The following is a 16963-nucleotide window of genomic DNA, read 5'->3' as shown; positions in this document are numbered from 1 at the left end:
TGTTTACATGGCCGTGTAACCGGGTTATTCCTAATATTCAGGTTTTAAAGGGTTATTGATGCTGGAAACACAGTCATTAATCACATCCGAGTCTCTCCAGCCCGGCTGACATTTATGATCATCTAACAAGCTTTTATTCTGCGTCTCCTTGAGTTTTACACGATGCAACATCCGTATCGATCGGGTCCAACGTGGGGAATTCCTCCGGTTACATTCCTGCTCCTTCACCGTGATGGGTGTCATGGGAACGGCTGAACGGCCCCCAAGGCATTGTGGGAAATTGCCTGTTAGTTCAGGAGAGGCTGAGAAGTAACAGGAAATCAATGGCTGGTGTTTTAGTCAGTTAGTGCAGCTCTGCACACTGCAACAACTCTAAATCTTAACAGGAATATTTGTCTTATTTCTAGTTAAAATGTCTCATTTTTAGTAAAAAAAATCTCATTACACTTAAAACAAGACTCATCACTGGAAAAAACAACAATTTCCACCTGTTTCAAGTAGATTTTCACTTGAAATAAGTAGAAAAATCTGTTGGTGGAACTAGATTTTTTTGCTTGTAATGAGAAGATAAATCTTGTTCCTCTGGCAGATTTTTCTACTTATTTCAAGTGAAAATTTACAGGTGAAAATTGTCAAATAAGTTACTTTTCTGGTAATGATAGATGGATGGATGGATATACTTTATTCCAGACTCAAGGTTCATACACAAATACAATCAAAAAGACACAATACAAAAGATTAAAAAACACAGGAATAAAAAATCCAATGACTCATTTTAAAAGACACTTATACCAATGTTCCCAGAACTGAGACGTGCAGCGTTTAGCCTTGTACATAATGTTCACCTGTACCACAACAATTTCATTAACAGAATAATTTAACCGACAGATAAACCTGTACGTTATTACTCTCTAAACAGATTGCAGTGTGTTCAGTCCAGCACTCACACTGCAAAAACTCAAAATGTTACCAGCAATATTTGTCTTATTTCTAGTTAAAATGTCTAATTTTTAGTCAAAAAATCTCATTACACTTAAAACAAGAGTCATCACCGGAAAAATAACTTGTTATTTGCCAATTTTCACCTGTTTCAAGTAGATGTTCACTTGAAATAAGTAGAAAAATCTGCCAGTGGAACAAGATTTATTTTCTCATTACAAGCAAAAAAATCTTGTTCCACTGGCAGATTTTTCTACTTATTTTAAGTGAAAATCTACTTGAAACAGGTGGAAATTGTTGTTTTTTTTAAGGAGCTGCTGCAAACCAGCTGAGCTCGGGCTAAAAATCACACAATCTGCGTACATAAGATGGTTCATCACTGCACTGCCAACCATACAGCCAGTTTTACATAAGCATAATTTATTTCATAGATCGTTCATGTAGAAATTAAATAAAATAGGAGATAAGATGCCAAGGTTCAAGGTTCAAGGTTTACTTTATTAATCTCCCGCGGGAGAAATTAGTCTCGGAGTAAGAGGACACAATGCTGCAGTTCAGACAGACACAGACGGCACATTAAAAACATCAACAACAACACCAACAACATTATCCGAGGCATGTGCAAACACTTGCAATAGCGCTGTGCAAAACAATAAATTAGTGCAAATAGTTACAAATGCTGCTAGTATCCTCAGTATTGTTAACCCTCCTGTACATGATGCAGCAGCAGTTGTTAAACCATCCACGTGGGCGGCTGATCTCAGCCTCCTATCTTTCTCTCTCACCACTCGGGGGGGGGCTCATTGATAAGTTTGACTGATTGTGGAATGAAGGAGTGCTTGTATCTATTGTGCTTACACAGGGGGAGCCTGAATCTCCTGCCCCCGTCTTACTCCAAATATCCTCTTAAATGTGGTTCTGAAGCCTCACATGGATTTGAAAAGCTCTCCAGTAAGATGATGGGATGGATGAAGCTTTACCAGAGAATCCATGAAACATCTGTATCACCGTGTGTGAAATCTGAAGCTCCAGTCCCAGTAGTAGGATTCAGACGGTCCTCTAGGGCCATCGTGTGGACGCTCCTTGTACTGCAGCAGCTGCAGCAGGCTCAGACATTCAATTATTAATCCCTGATCAGATTGAAAAACGTAGAATTACAGGAAATCCAACCTTCTCTTGAGGCTACAGTACCATCCAGGTTAAGATAAGATAAGAACGTTTATTTGCCATTTGTACATTTGTTAAGGTACATGGGAATTATTGTACAGATTACAAACTAAAAACCTTTTAAAACTCTGTTTAAAAACTAAAACAGGAAATAAAAAATAATAAAATATCAATAAATATTAATAAATATCAGACACTCTACACTACACCTAAGCAGGGCCGCCCCTGACTGAATCGGGGCCCTAAGTGTTAAAAAGTTGTTAAACTTCTTAACAACATAAATTGATATAAAACCATAGCCAATTTAGTACATATTGGCTAAAGTTTGTAGCTTACAGTATATACGACCACTAACTGGTCATTTTACCACTCTTTTTCAACAGAGGTGAATGCAGAGGAAGTTAAGAAGGCGTTCAATACATGTTAAATCTCCAGTTTAGACAGAGATGTAAAGTTTTATTTCAACAACGTCACTTCAAGTGAAGTGTTTTGCCTTGTTTCCTCTCTTGCTCCTGATTTGTGACGTCTTTTGGATGAAAAGTTGAAATCTCTGCCAGAGCCTGCCTGCAGCCTTCTGATTGGTCAGATTTTGGATGCTGCCAATCATTGCACGACCAGATTACTCACCATTCAGATCTCTTTTCTCCCCTCCTCCTCACGGCAACGCATATCCACATCCATTACGCAAATGCGTCCCCTCACGCAAAACGTGGCCCCCGTTGGAAGATGAGGCCCTACAGCGCGGGTTCGGCGTTTAGGGAGGGCCGGCCCGACACCTAAGCATTGTGCACGTTTCCCGGTTGGTTGTCCATAAACAGAGGTAGATTAGTCGAGAGGACTGATGGTACTTTGCTGTTGCCATCTGTTTTGGGAGAAAATCTCACTTTAAGGTTCTAGGAGTGGTCGGCTGTACCAAAATGAATCACACACACACACCTCGCTTTTGCTATAATGACATATGGATCTTTATTACCAGCAAGAAAAGCAAGCATTTGCATAGAAGACATCCACAAAACTACTCGTTTGCTAGGACAAGGTGTCAAGTTATCCCCCGCAAATGGCAGAGCAATATTCCTCACACACAACTACAAAGGTTTTTAAGGCCTAATACTCTTACCTCGACACGGGACTGGAGAGCCGGGAACAGTCCTGATATAGATATAGTAAGCCAAGGAAAAACCGTGCCGGGCGTCCTGCACTAGACCCACAGCAGACTCTAAAATCTGAACCTCCGGCTCTCGCGTCTTTATTCCTTTACCTCAGCACCTTGCGGAGGAGGGGGGGAAAGGCCTATTCGCCCCCCCGTCCGCAAGCTCTCAAAATAAGTTTCAGCTCACACGGGACCAAAATCCTGTGCGAACCAGGCTCTTTCTCACAGAAAAACAAGCATTTGTTATGATAAACAGCAGGTGCGTGGCTGACTAAAGACTAAAGCTGTGTTTTGGGAATCTAGGGCATTTTCAGGACACAAAATTTATTTTTTCTCCCTTCACCATCAGTCTCACTGCAGCAGGGAAGAAACAGTTTTCCGTGTGATGATACGTCCGTTCTGCTCCGTTTCAGGCTGTATGTGGAGTGTTGTGTTTGACGAGGTTGTGGGTGATGTGTGTCTCTGATGATGCTATGGGCCTCTTCATGCAGCGTTGTGTGTAAAGGGGTTTCCATAGAGGGAGTTTTGTTGTTATGATCCTCCTGTGAAGAACCTCCTCTCTGCCTGGGTGGTGTTTCCAGACAGTGATTCTGGTTGTGAGGATGCTTCCTGAGCAGTCTGATGAGGTGCAGCCCTGCTGGGCCTTTTTCCCTGTGGCAGTGATAAAGACTGACAAAATAACCAGATGGTCTTTATGTCAGTTAATGAAAACCTTGCAAGGGATCAGCATCCAATCACAACAACGTATAACTGCACACTGATGGTTTGCTCCAAGGTGGAGGAGTGTTTTATAGACAAAGATTGTGTAAGTAAATGCCAAATGTCATTAAGTCTGTAAACAGTCAAGAAAGAAATTCCATTGGTCAGGTGATCAGTGGTTCCTTCCTGGATTCAGATACAGTTAAACAACAATGACCAAAAAGCATAAGATAAGATGATTGGATTTCCAAGACTCAGACAGTTCATTCAGAGTACAAGTCTGGAATCAAAGTAGGAGGTTGGAGAGAAGCTGCTGTGACGTATTTGATTGTGTCTCTAAAGGAAGAAGACAACACCACTAAAGATGGAGAACCTGGAGGAGATGATAGATAGATATATAGATGATAAATGTGCTGCTGGGTCTGTGGCTTGTGTTCCATATCAAGTTAAAATGAGAGAGAGAGAAGCTTCAAGCGGCAACGCTTTTTTTTTGTTTGTTTGTGTCTGCGCTGCTGGAAAGTTCGGAATCTAATCGATTCTTGATATTTGAATGGATCCCCAGCCCTGCTCAGGATGGTTGTGTCATCAGCGTATTTGATGATGACGGTGTCGTCCCTGGTGGAGTCGCTGGTGAACAACGATGGCTGCATCGTCTCACTGAATTTCTGTGTCTTTGTGTCTTCGTGACAGAGAACGGAGGTTTCCGCGCTAAGATGTACGACATCACCCAGCACCCCTTCTTCAAACGGGGCATCGCGGTGCTGGTGCTGGCCCAGTCCGTCCTGCTGTCAGTCAAAGTAATGCTCCGTCGTTCCTGTTGTTTTCTTTGGTTTATCCTGGTGATTTAACGTTAATCACACGCATCGATCTGTTTTCCAGTGGGATGTGGACGATCAGGTCACGTTTCCTCTCGCCACCATGTCTGTGGTCTTCACCTTCATCTTCGTGCTGGAGGTGAGGCAGCTCGGCGCCGCTACGTCCGTCACGACGGAGCTCCGTCTGACCTTCTCCTCCACTCTGGTTTCCTAGGTGACGATGAAGCTGATCGCCATGTCTCCGGCGGGATACTGGCAGAGCCGGAGGAACCGCTACGACCTGCTGGTCACGTCTCTGGGCGTCATCTGGATCGTCTTGCACTTCTCCCTACTGGTGAGAGAAACCACGGTTTCACCAGATCTGAGTTTACGCTGCAGTAATGAACGTAACGATGCTCTGCCCCCCCCAGAACGCCTACACCTACATGATGGGCACCTGCGTGATCGTCTTCAGGTTCTTCACCATATGCGGGAAACATGTGAGTTGATGAAGTGCGTGAGTAGGGATGGGAATCGATACGATTTTTACGATTCCAATTCCATTTTGGATTCTGCTTAACGATTCGGTTCTTTATCGATACCCTTATTGATTCTCATTTGGAGAAAAAAAGCACAAAAAAGGCAAATGGCACTAATATGGCAGCGTTCGTAATTTAATTAATTTCCTGAAGCGTTATTAGCCAAGAACATGCTACCATTGCTGCTGCTAAGTTGAGAATTACTGACGTTAGTCCGGAGTGGATCGAAAAAGCAACATTCGTTGATTGTTATTGCATGGCGTGTGTGCAAATGTTTTTGCATGTTGGTAGTATTTTCTCCCTTAGAAGAAATATTCACTTGGCAAGTATTGCAAGTTGCCCTGTCGTCTTTTTTACTGAAATGTAAACAGACTTTCGAGCAATTGTATCACTTAGGCGCCATGTTTACTATAGAGGGTTTGCATTGACGTCACTTTCCCACTGGACCACGCCCCCTTACTCGCACTGAGTGGCAAAAACAGCTGCAACTATTGGAGACGACGGGATAACAGCTGATTATGGGTTTAAATTAGCATCAGTTGGACTTGACAGTGACCCGTACAGTTTCCCGAAAAACCAGTGGTCCATGGACATTAATATTTGGTACAGTTACCAAGAACCAGTGGTCCATGGACATTAATATTTGGTACAGTTACCAAGAACCAGTGGTCCATGGACATTAATATTTGGTACAGTTACCAAGAACCAGTGGTCCATGGACATTAATATTTGGTACAGTTACCCCAAGAACCAGTGGTTCATGGACATTAATATTTGGTACAGTTACCCCAAGAACCAGTGGTCCATGGACATTAATATTTGGTACAGTTACCCCAAGAACCAGTGGTCCATGACATTAATATTTGGTACAGTTACCAAGAACCAGTGGTTCATGGACATTAATATTTGGTACAGTTACCCCAAGAACCAGTGGTTCATGGACATTAATATTTGGTACAGTTACCCCAAGAACCAGTGGTCCATGGACATTAATATTTGGTACAGTTACCCCAAGAACCAGTGGTCCATGACATTAATATTTGGTACAGTTACCAAGAACCAGTGGTCCATGGACATTAATATTTGGTACAGTTACCAAGAACCAGTGGTCCATGGACATTAATATTTGGTACAGTTACCAAGAACCAGTGGTTCATGGACATTAATATTTGGTACAGTTACCAAGAACCAGTGGTCCATGGACATTAATATTTGGTACAGTTACCAAGAACCAGTGGTCCATGGACATTAATATTTGGTACAGTTACCCCAAGAACCAGTGGTCCATGGACATTAATATTTGGCCACCAATCCAGTTTCCTGATATTTATTTGTACTTAATTTCTACGCCGGGGAAATACACGAAGCAAAGCTTGAAGGCTTACAAAAGTCTTGACGCTTGGTCCGACTTCAAGGCAGGATTTGTTGGTGAAATTAAAGTGACGAGGACACCAAACTTTATGATTTGACCGTTTAACGTTAGCTACCCAAAAATCCAACATTACCTGATACTAAATGGGAACCACAAATCCACGTTTCTGTCCTGGAATCCAGTTGTTTCTGTGAATTGCAGTGATCCATTTGTTTCTCTTAAGCTGATTTTTCAGCAGTCTGTAAAACGATGACTCTGATTTCTTGCTAAATCTATGAGTACAGTCGATCCCACAACAGCTCTTTCCCATTTTAGATGTTTTCCAGTTGCTCAAACTGAAAGTTTACGCTGCCACTCAGTCTTTCTGCCACTCAATCTTTCTGCCACTCAGTCTTTCTGACACTCAGTCTTTCTGCCACTCAGTCTTTCTGCCACTCAGTGGACGAAACCCGCAGTGAAGTCACATCTGTGACGTCATGAACATTCCCTCTAAAGACTGCTAGCTTATGCAACGTGCGTAATGACGTCATTCTTTCCCACTGGAATCGAAAAGGGAATTGTTTGCTAAAATTTTCAAACGATTCCCAAGGAATTGAAACACTAGGAACCGATCTGAACAAGAACCGATTCTCGATTCCCATCCCTATGCGTGAGAGCTGGACCATGGGTCCCAGGTGGTCCCGGGAGGTCCCTGGTGGTACCGGGTAGTGCCTGGTCCTAACGCCTAACCCGGTTCCTGCAGGTGACGCTGAAGATGCTGCTGCTGACGGTGGTGGTCAGCATGTACAAGAGCTTCTTCATCATCGTGGGAATGTTCCTGCTGCTGCTCTGCTACGCCTTCGCTGGAGTCGTGCTCTTCGGAACCGTCAAGTACGGAGAGAACATCAACCGGTAAGAACCGTCAAGTACGGAGAGAATATAAACCGGTAAGAACCGTCAAGTACGGAGAGAACATCAACTGGTGAGTACGGAGAGAACATCAACCGGTGAGTACGGAGAGAACATCAACCGGTGAGTACCGGGTCCTGCTCATCTCCAGGCTGCTGATCGACTAGGACGTGTCAGATCAAATCAGATCAAATCAAGACCAGGACCAGAACAAACTGGTCTGGAGACCTCCAGGTCTGCATCATGGGACGTGTCCTTGTGTCTGTCTCCCCGACTACAGGCATGCCAACTTCTCCACGGCGGGCAAAGCCATCACAGTTCTGTTCCGCATCGTTACGGGCGAGGACTGGAATAAGATCATGCACGACTGCATGGTAGGAAGAGTTCCTGCATGGTTCCTCTGCTGACGATACTGTTGTTAGTTTCTGTTACTGCCAGGACTTTGAGCCGTGAGAGGTTTTTGCAGCTTTGCTGTGTTCTTGTCGATGAAGATGAGTCTTCATGCTGTAAATGTTTTCATTCATCGTTGTATTTTCTCCGTCTCCAGGTCCAGGCTCCGTTCTGCACGCCGGACAAGCACCGCTACTGGGAGACGGACTGTGGCAACTACGCCGGCGCCCTCATCTACTTCTGCTCCTTCTACGTCATCATCGCCTACATCATGCTCAACCTGCTCGTAGGTGAGACTGATGTTACCGAGGTACCGAGGTATCGAGGTACCGAGGCGTTTAGCTCCACCCAGGAGTCCCAGAAGAGTCCCGGGAGGCTCGGCCCTCGGCTCCGTCTCTAGAGTGTGCGCTGGTTTATGCGCTGGCTCTTCTTCGTTTCTGTCTCCTTCAGCTTGTAACGTCTCAGTTCCGCCTCACCGTCGATCAGATGTTGGGTTTTGTCTTTAGTGACATCATTGATCACAAGAGTTGTTTTCAAAAATCTATGACCTTTTTTTTCAAACTCAAACTCAAACTTTATTTATTTATATAGCACCAAATCATACAATATAAATGTAACACATGGTGTTTTACATTCAGAATAAAATAACAATCAAAAACACAATTTTAAAACATCCCATACGACCCCACCCCCCACCCCCCACCCCCCACCCCCCACGCGTACACACACACTCACTCACACTCATACACATGTGCATACACTCACACGCCCACACACACACACAGTAAGTGGACTGGTGGTTTCCTTTTTCTTCTTCTTTTTTTCTTTTTCCTTTTTTTCTTCTTTCTTTCTCTTTTTTTCTCCTTTTTTTTCTTTTTTTTCTTCTTTTTTTCCTTTTTTTCTCTTTTTTCTTCCTTTTTCTTTTCCTTTTTAATCTCGACATTTCTTTTTCTCAACATTTCGACTTTTTTCTCAACATTTCGACTTTTTTCTCAACATTTCGACTTTTTTCTCGACATTTCGCCATTTGCCTTCATTCTAAGGCTTATACAAGACTTTTCATGTTTTGCAGCTCCAGACTTATTTGTTTTTTGTGTTTTTGGTCCAATATGGCTCTTTCAACATTTTGGGTTACCGACCCCTGCCCTAACCGGGTCAGGTTAACCCTAACCGGGTCAGGTTAACCCTAACCGGGTCAGGTTAACCCTAACTCCCCAATCCAGTGGTTGTTTCTGTGATTGCTGACGGGCGACGCGGCGACGCAGCACAGATCACCTCAGCACTTAAACTGTAAAACAATCAGGCTTTTATTCTGGTGCTGAGGTTGTAACGGCCTCCTCCAGGAGTCGGTCCCGGTTCTTCATCCTTCAGCCCGTCAGGAGTTCCACGGCCACGGGTTTCATTTCAGGACAAATCCTTCAATGGGATGCAAACATGATGTGGGATTAAACACTGGGATTAAAAATACGTTGCATGAACCTGAGAGTAGGAGGTGTTTGGCAGCGATGAGGATGCTGGCGACGCCCCGGGGTGCTGGCGACGCCCCGGGGTGCTGGCGACGCCCCGGGGTGCTGGAGACGCCCCGGGGTGCTGGAGACGCCCCGGGGTGCTGGAGACGGCCCGGGGTGCTGGAGACGCCCCGGGGTGCTGGAGACGCCCCGGGTGCTGGAGACGCCCCGGGGTGCTGGAGACGCCCCGGGTGCTGGAGACGCCCCGGGGTGCTGGAGACGCCCCGGGGTGCTGGAGACGCCCCGGGGTGCTGGAGACGCCCCGGGGTGCTGGAGACGCCCCGGGTAACTGGAGACGCCCCGGGGTGCTGGAGACGCCCCGGGGTGCTGGAGACGCCCCGGGGTGCTGGAGACGCCCCGGGGTGCTGGAGACGCCCCGGGGTGCTGGGGACGCCCCGGGGTGCCGGAGACGCCCCGGGGTGCCGGAGACGCCCCGGGGTGCCGGAGACGCCCCGGGGTGCCGGAGACGCCCCGGGGTGCTGGAGACGCCCCGGGTGCTGGAGACGCCCCGGGTGCTGGAGACGCCCCGGGTGCTGGAGACGCCCCGGGGTGCTGGGGACGCCCCGGGGTGCTGCAGCTCTACAGTCTCGGTTACGGGAGGACGGTAATAATAGCTGCAGGTTTCTATTCACTGCCCCGTGTCTCCGCAGCCATCATCGTGGAGAACTTCTCCCTCTTCTACTCCACCGAGGAGGACCAGCTGCTCAGCTACAACGACCTGCGCCACTTCCAGATCATCTGGAACATGGTGGACGACAAACGGGAGGTGAGGAGGAGACGGAGGGAGGAGGAAGAGGAGGGAGGAGGAGGAGACGGAGGGAGGAAGAGGAGGAGACGGAGGGAGGAAGAGGAGGAGACGGAGGGAGGAAAAGGAGACGGAGGGAGGAAGAGGAGGAGACGGAGGGAGGAAGAGGAGGAGACGGAGGGAGGAAAAGGAGACGGAGGGAGGAAGAGGAGGAGACGGAGGGAGGAAGAGGAGGAGGGGGAGGGAGGAAAAGGAGACGGAGGGAGGAAGAGGAGGAGACGGAGGGAGGAAAAGGAGACGGAGGGAGGAAGAGGAGGAGACGGAGGGAGGAAGAGGAGGAGGGGGAGGGAGGAAGCAGGAGGGGAGAGAGATACAAACGTATCCCAGAGACTAGTGGTGTTTTAGTTTTAGTCTAGTCTTTGGGTCCAGCTATCATTTTAGTTATTAGTTTTAGTCTCGTTCTCCTTTTAGTCGTGTCAAGTTTCAGTCGACTAAAAGTCTTTTTAGTCTTATTTTAGTCAGAATTGTCCATTTTAGTCTAGTTTTAGTCAAAGATTGTATTTAGCCAAACCCATTTTACATTTCAAACAAGGTTTTCTTATTATTAGTGCCACGGCTGCGCCAGAGGCACACCTCCTCCACAGCTATGTAATAGCAATGGAGGAGGAGTGCCTCTGGTGCAGCCAGAGGCACTCTTATTATTGCTCAGGCTTATTATTTATTCTTCCGTATAAACTTTGGCGGGTAACTAGTCCTGCAGCTTTGAGAAAACGCGAAAAAAGTAAAAACGGAAAAATGTGCGCCCTAATCGGGAATCGAGTGGTATGACTTTTATTAGCGATTGGTGTGCACGTTTGTGCGCAACGTGCAAAAACTTGCGCTTTTTGGGCCATCCGGAACACATTGGGAGAAGTTTGGGGCCTCACCACTCGCACACCGTTACTCGAAAAATTCTGAACCGATTTAGAAAGTTGTAGGCCCTGAATTTAACTACAGTCCTGTGAATTTTCAGAGCAATCGCACAAATAGTTTTCGCACGAAGTGCAAAAACATTTCCAAATTTCCAAAACTAATGGGGAGATTTTCCCATGTATGTGTGTGGCGCGGAATGTCACAAAAGCCTAACTTTCTCATACCTGCATGTAGAAATGTGATTCAAACTTCAAAACGGAGGAAAACTTCTCTTCTCTCTCCAAACCCCAAACAGTTTTTTCCTAAGATGTAAACTTTTCAAGATATGAGCACACAAGCGAGGACTGGAAATCACTTTTTTGTCAAGTCTAGAGTGCGGATGTCGGTTGGTAGAGTGGGAGAAACAGTAAAAAATAACCCAAATTTTTATTTGTAACTCGAGCTCACGGCCAAACCGTAAAAAGGAGACAAATAATTTTTGGTCAGAATGTAGACATAGGTGTTGGGATTCATAAAATGTGACTTTGACAGGCAGGGTATGTGCAAAATTTAAACGGAAAGAGCGGCGCCAATACCTGTCTCTGCTCCCATTGGCTGTAATGTAATCAAACGTTTTCTTCAAAAGAATCTCACTCTGTCTTCGCACTGAGCTTACTCACTCATTTTAAGGAATATCTGAATAAAATTAAGATTGTCAGAATCTGCCGGCTTCTGTGTCTCTCACAATGTTTTAGTTTTTTGACTACGAGCTACGGTTTGATCACAAATCGGAGTGATTTGAGACCTTGTCAGAAGCCAAAATCTGGGTTTTTTCTCACAGCAAAACCAGAAAGATTCTTCCGGGAGGTTCTTGTTGCCCCTAGCAACCAGAAGTCAGCTGCTGACTCATTCAGCCAGAACTGGTCACATGACTCAGTCAGTAAAGACTTCATATACTTTAACCTGAAAGCTGGAGACGCCTAAGAGAATTCTGGGAAATCTGACCCCTGACCTTTGACCTTAGCCGACCCCCAGTCCTGCAGCCTGACGGGCGGGAAGCTGGAACCGGTTCATACCGGTTCATGGTGGCGGCCATTAAATACCCCCCCACACGCACGCACACACGCCAGGACAACCGTAGTCCCACAGGGACCAGTTCTGGGGCTCCAGGACAACCGTAGTCCCACAGGGACCAGTTCTGGGGCTCCAGGACAACCGTAGTCCCACAGGGACCAGTTCTGGGGCTCCAAGACAACCGTAGTCCCAAAGGGACCAGTTCTGGGGCTCCAGGACAACTGTAGTCCAAAAGGGATCAGTTCTGGGGCTCCAAGACAACCGTAGTCCCACAGGGACCAGTTCTGGGGCTCCAGGACAACCGTAGTCCCACAGGGACCAGTTCTGGGGCTCCAGGACAACCGTAGTCCCACAGGGACCAGTTCTGGGGCTCCAGGACAACCGTAGTCCCACAGGGACCAGTTCTGGGGTCTCTAGTCACAGCTTATGCAGATGATTCCCAGATCTACGTTGAATTCTCATGATTAGGATCCCTTTTTTTATTTTGTAATCTACATTTTAGTCTGTTTTTTATTCCTCTACAATCTTGCATTATATATTTAATTATCATTATCGTCACATGAACAGCATTTTCGTTGCGTCTCGTTTTCCTCAGGTGATAAAGGTTTGTTTACGACGATATTTAGTCATAATTTCCGTTGGTCCAATTAAAACTGGACAAATCACCGGTATCAATGTGGACTTTTTCAGTGTGTAAATGTTGTAAATGAGCCGGTAAGTTGAGACCGTCCCGGTCCCGTCTCCCGGTCCCGATGGTCCCAGTGGCCCCCTGACCTCCGTCTCTCCCCCAGGGCGTCATCCCCACCTCCAGAGTGAAGTTCCTGCTGCGTCTGCTCCGGGGACGGCTGGAGGTCGACTTGGACAAGGACAAGCTGCTGTTCAAGCACATGTGCTATGAGATGGAGCGTCTCCACAACGGAGGGGACGTCACCTTCCACGACGTCCTCAGGTTAGTCCCCGCCGCCACTGGTGTCATGGATAAAACCCATCAAACCTCTTTACCAGGTTCTTTCCAAGCAGGTGAACAACTGGACTGAAACTGAGTCTCTAAGTTACCAAGAATAAGGCCCCGTTTACGCATAGCAAAAACCGTGGTGTTTTCATGCGTTTCGGCCGTTCGTTTACACGAAAACGAAGCTCAAAGTCTCCAAAAACTATCATTTCTGAAACCTCCGGCCAAAGTGGAGATTTGCAAAAACTCAGTCTGCACGTTTGCTTGTAAACAGAGAGAAACGGACATTTAGGCTTCAGAACGTCACATTATGAGACAGAAACGTCCCCAGCGTCATGTGTGCGACCTGTGTTTACAATTAGTTTGGCCACCGTCAATATTTTCTTGTATTTTACCTGTTTTATATTCTAAAGTCACACTTAAAAGTAACTCCACTTCTCTGTCACTCCAAACCAAAGACTCTCGTTCATCTTGGAAGTAATTGGAACTTACTCGTGTCATTTGTTGATGTTTTTTTCCAGGATTCTGATTGGCTAGCATGACTTTATCTTCTCGTTACACTGCCCCCTGTAGGTTTGGCTGCTCATAGCACCTTAACAGCTATTTATGCAGGTTCCTGGAAATTATGATATTTTTCAAAACGTAGAGGGGGAAATATCAGTTTTTGTAAATATCCAGCTATGTGGAAACGTGGCCTAAAACTGGTAGTTAAACACAGCCAGGTCAGACACAGGCAGGGACAGGCCGTAAGTCTGGACCAGGTCCAGGGTGTGGCCACTGCTGTGGGTCAGCCGTGTAACATGTTTTTTAAAATCTAAACGGTTCAAAAGGTTTAAATATTCTCTAATCCCTCTCTCCCCCCCAGCATGCTGTCGTACCGCTCGGTGGACATCAGGAAGTCTCTGCAGCTGGAGGAGCTGCTGGCGAGGGAACAGCTGGAATATACCATCGAGGAGGAGGTGGCCAAGCAGACCATCCGCATGTGGTTGAAGAAGTGCCTGAAGCGCATCCGGGCGGTGAGTCATCCAGCCGAAGCCATGGGGGTCTATTTAACAAAGTGAGGTGATCTACTGTATTAAAAGCAGCGCTAAAGTCCAGTAGCACCCTGACTGAGAGTTTATGTGAGTCCATGTTACACCTGATATCAATCTTTAACCATCTTTAACAGGGCCGTCTCGGTGCTGTGGTTCGTCCTAAAACCAGACTGATATTTCTCTAAAACATTATTACTGTTTAGAAATTCACTGAGTTGGATCAAAAACAATTTTTCTAAAATGTTACTTAAAAATGGTAAGTTGGATACAGGTCGGTAGTTATTAGGAACATTGGGATCTATATCTTCTTCAGACAGGGCCTCACAACTGCTGTTTAGAAGGCAGCAGGAAAGACACCTGTCTGAAGAGAGCAATTCATGATCGTTAAAAACTGATCCTCAAAGAATCCATAAAATGATTTTAAAAGTGATGTGGGAATCGGGTCTAAAAGGCAGGTTGTTGGATTCACTTGGGAGAAAACTCGACCAAGCATATTAGCATCAACCAGAACAAAACTGTTTCCTCAGGTAAAATCAGTGGTTCAGGTGCGTCACAAACTGCGTTCTGTTGTAATAAAAGACTTGAGGTAATATCATCAATCTTGCTCCTGAAGTTGTCTGCAAAATCCGTGCATAAGGAAGCTGTTGGTGCTATGGAGGACTCGTTAAAATCAGTGTTAATTAAAAGATCAATGGTGGAGAACAGGATTTTAGGGTTGTTTTTGTGATCGGTTATGAATTTTGTGAAGTGGGAAGTTCTTGCCAGTTTGACTGCGTTAATGTAGGTTATGAGTTGTTGGCGAAGTATCTCGTAGTGAACTGTAAGTTTGGTTTTTCTCCATTTCCTTTCAGCACTCCTGCAGATTCTTTTCAGTTTTTTAATTTCGTCATTTCTCCACAGGGGTGTTGGTTTGTTTCTTACAATTTATGTTAAAAGTGGAGCCACAAAGTAGAGACTTGATTTGAGTTTACTGTTAAAATTGTCGACCATGAAATCACAGGGTGCAGGTAAAATTTCTGCAGGAGCGTTGTGTAAAATCTCAATAAAATCTACAGCCAGTTCAGGAGTCAGATATCGTTTAATAAAAAAGACACAGAAATGGTCAGACACAGCCAAGTGGACAACAGAGGACACACCAGTGGGCAGGAGTTATGACCAGATCCAGGGTGTGTCCTCTGTTGTGGGTCGGCTGTGTGACGTGTTGTTTAAAAATCCAGGCAGTTTAGAAGGTTTAAAAATTCATTAAAAATAGGGTCAAACTTGTTATCTTTGTGTAAGTTAAAATCACCAGTTATGTGATGGTATGAGGTGAGCACGATTGACAGTAAGTCTGAAAATTCACTAATAAAAGAGGTAGAATGCTTGGGTGGTCTGTAAATTGTGATGCATAAAATAGAGGGGTACTAAAAACAAAGGCGTGATACTCCAATGCAGTGTAGCTGGGTAATCTAGTTTCTTTCATTATTAATGATTTTGCAATAATAGAAGCAGTACCACCACCTTTTTTTACCCCTCCTAATACAGAATAAAAAGTTAAAATTAGGTGTAGAGGCCTCAGTGAGAAGGATGGGTGCGTCGGTGCCCAGCCAGGTTTCTTATAAAAAGAGACAATCAATCTTATCATCTAAAATCAGGTCATTAATAATAAAAGTTTTGTTTAAAAGGGACCGGACATTCAGGAGTGCCATGTTAATGGTCTGCGGTGAATTGGGGTCCGTGATGGTTACTGGAGAAGGTGTTCGTGGTGTGGTATAAATGAGATTATTATGATTTATTTTACCGGTCCGGATCTGGTGGAATCTGTTGGAAATGATGGGAGGAATGGAAAAAGTGCTCTGTGACTGAGAGCAGGTGGAAAGTGGCGGTGGGGAAGGTGATGGCACTGATGAAGGGGTGTGGTGGCAAAAAATGTTGTTCATTCAATAAAGTGTTCAAAAAGAATGTCCTGACACGTCAGCTGTCTTTCTGGAGTATTAATAAAAAGAGCATTCATGAATGGAGATCACACAGTGCAACTGATCACAAGAAGCAGTCAGTGAGTGAGTGAGCTGAAGATGTTTTTAGACATCCTGTCTTATATTTCAGCCAGGCTGGGAACAAAAGACAAAACATATATATCACCCTGACAACCATCCCTGGCTCCACCACCTGATAGTGAGAAATTCCACAGGCAATGTGTCAAAGGAGCTTGACCTCAGCAGCATAGGAATGTTCACTTGAAAACAGGATTTGTGCATTAGTCAGCATACAAGAAAAGCATACAAGACAAAATATATATGTTATACCAAAATGTCCCATTACATTCCACCATTTATAGCATTTTTATGCTAAACCATAGTAAAATAGGAAATTTTGCAATGACCTACCCCGTGACCCCGGTGCTCTGTGTGGCAGGTGTGCAGTTGGTTGATGTGTGTGTGTATTAATGTGTATTTGTGTGTATTTACCTGCAGAAGCAGCAGCAGTCCTGCAGCATCATCCACTCCCTGAGGGAGAGCCAGCAGCAGGAGCTGAGCCGCCTCCTCAACCCCCCCAGCATCGAGACCACGGTGGCCAGCGAGGACCACAACACCAGGGACCTGGAGAACCAGCCCGAGGTGAGGCCCCGCCCCCGGGGCTGAGGCCCCGCCCCCAGCGGTCTCTCACCAGCACATCACAGAGCTGCAGGTACAAACAGAGCTGTTCTCTGTGTTGCAGATGAGCCTGCAGCAGCTGCTGAGCCCCACGCTGTCAGACCGAGGGGGGCCCCGGCAGGACTCCGGGGACCTGGGGAGGCCGCAGAGGAAGCTGGGCCAGTGGCGGCTCCCCGCAGGTGAGTACC

General features: G+C 45.9%; 1 protein-coding gene across 5 annotated transcripts in view; it reads left to right on the top strand.

The window, feature by feature from the left end:
- nalcn (sodium leak channel, non-selective) overlaps positions 1–16963 on the top strand; it is a 115879-nt gene that overhangs the window by 96237 nt on the left and 2679 nt on the right. For all 5 annotated transcript variants that reach the window (XM_061724668.1, XM_061724665.1, XM_061724667.1 and 2 more), the window contains 12 exons: positions 4646–4752; positions 4835–4909; positions 4985–5104; positions 5181–5249; positions 7403–7551; positions 7829–7922; positions 8096–8228; positions 10097–10212; positions 12948–13105; positions 13974–14124; positions 16596–16739; positions 16840–16954. In XM_061724668.1, coding sequence (XP_061580652.1) covers positions 4646–4752; positions 4835–4909; positions 4985–5104; positions 5181–5249; positions 7403–7551; positions 7829–7922; positions 8096–8228; positions 10097–10212; positions 12948–13105; positions 13974–14124; positions 16596–16739; positions 16840–16954 — 1431 coding nt within the window. The remainder of the gene's footprint in view (positions 1–4645; positions 4753–4834; positions 4910–4984; positions 5105–5180; positions 5250–7402; positions 7552–7828; positions 7923–8095; positions 8229–10096; positions 10213–12947; positions 13106–13973; positions 14125–16595; positions 16740–16839; positions 16955–16963) is intronic.

This window comes from Cololabis saira, chromosome 6, assembly GCF_033807715.1.
Source record: "Cololabis saira isolate AMF1-May2022 chromosome 6, fColSai1.1, whole genome shotgun sequence".
NCBI classification, from domain to species: domain Eukaryota; kingdom Metazoa; phylum Chordata; class Actinopteri; order Beloniformes; family Belonidae; genus Cololabis; species Cololabis saira.
Note: the sequence above shows the minus strand (reverse complement) of the source record. Positions and strands in the feature narration are given on the sequence as shown.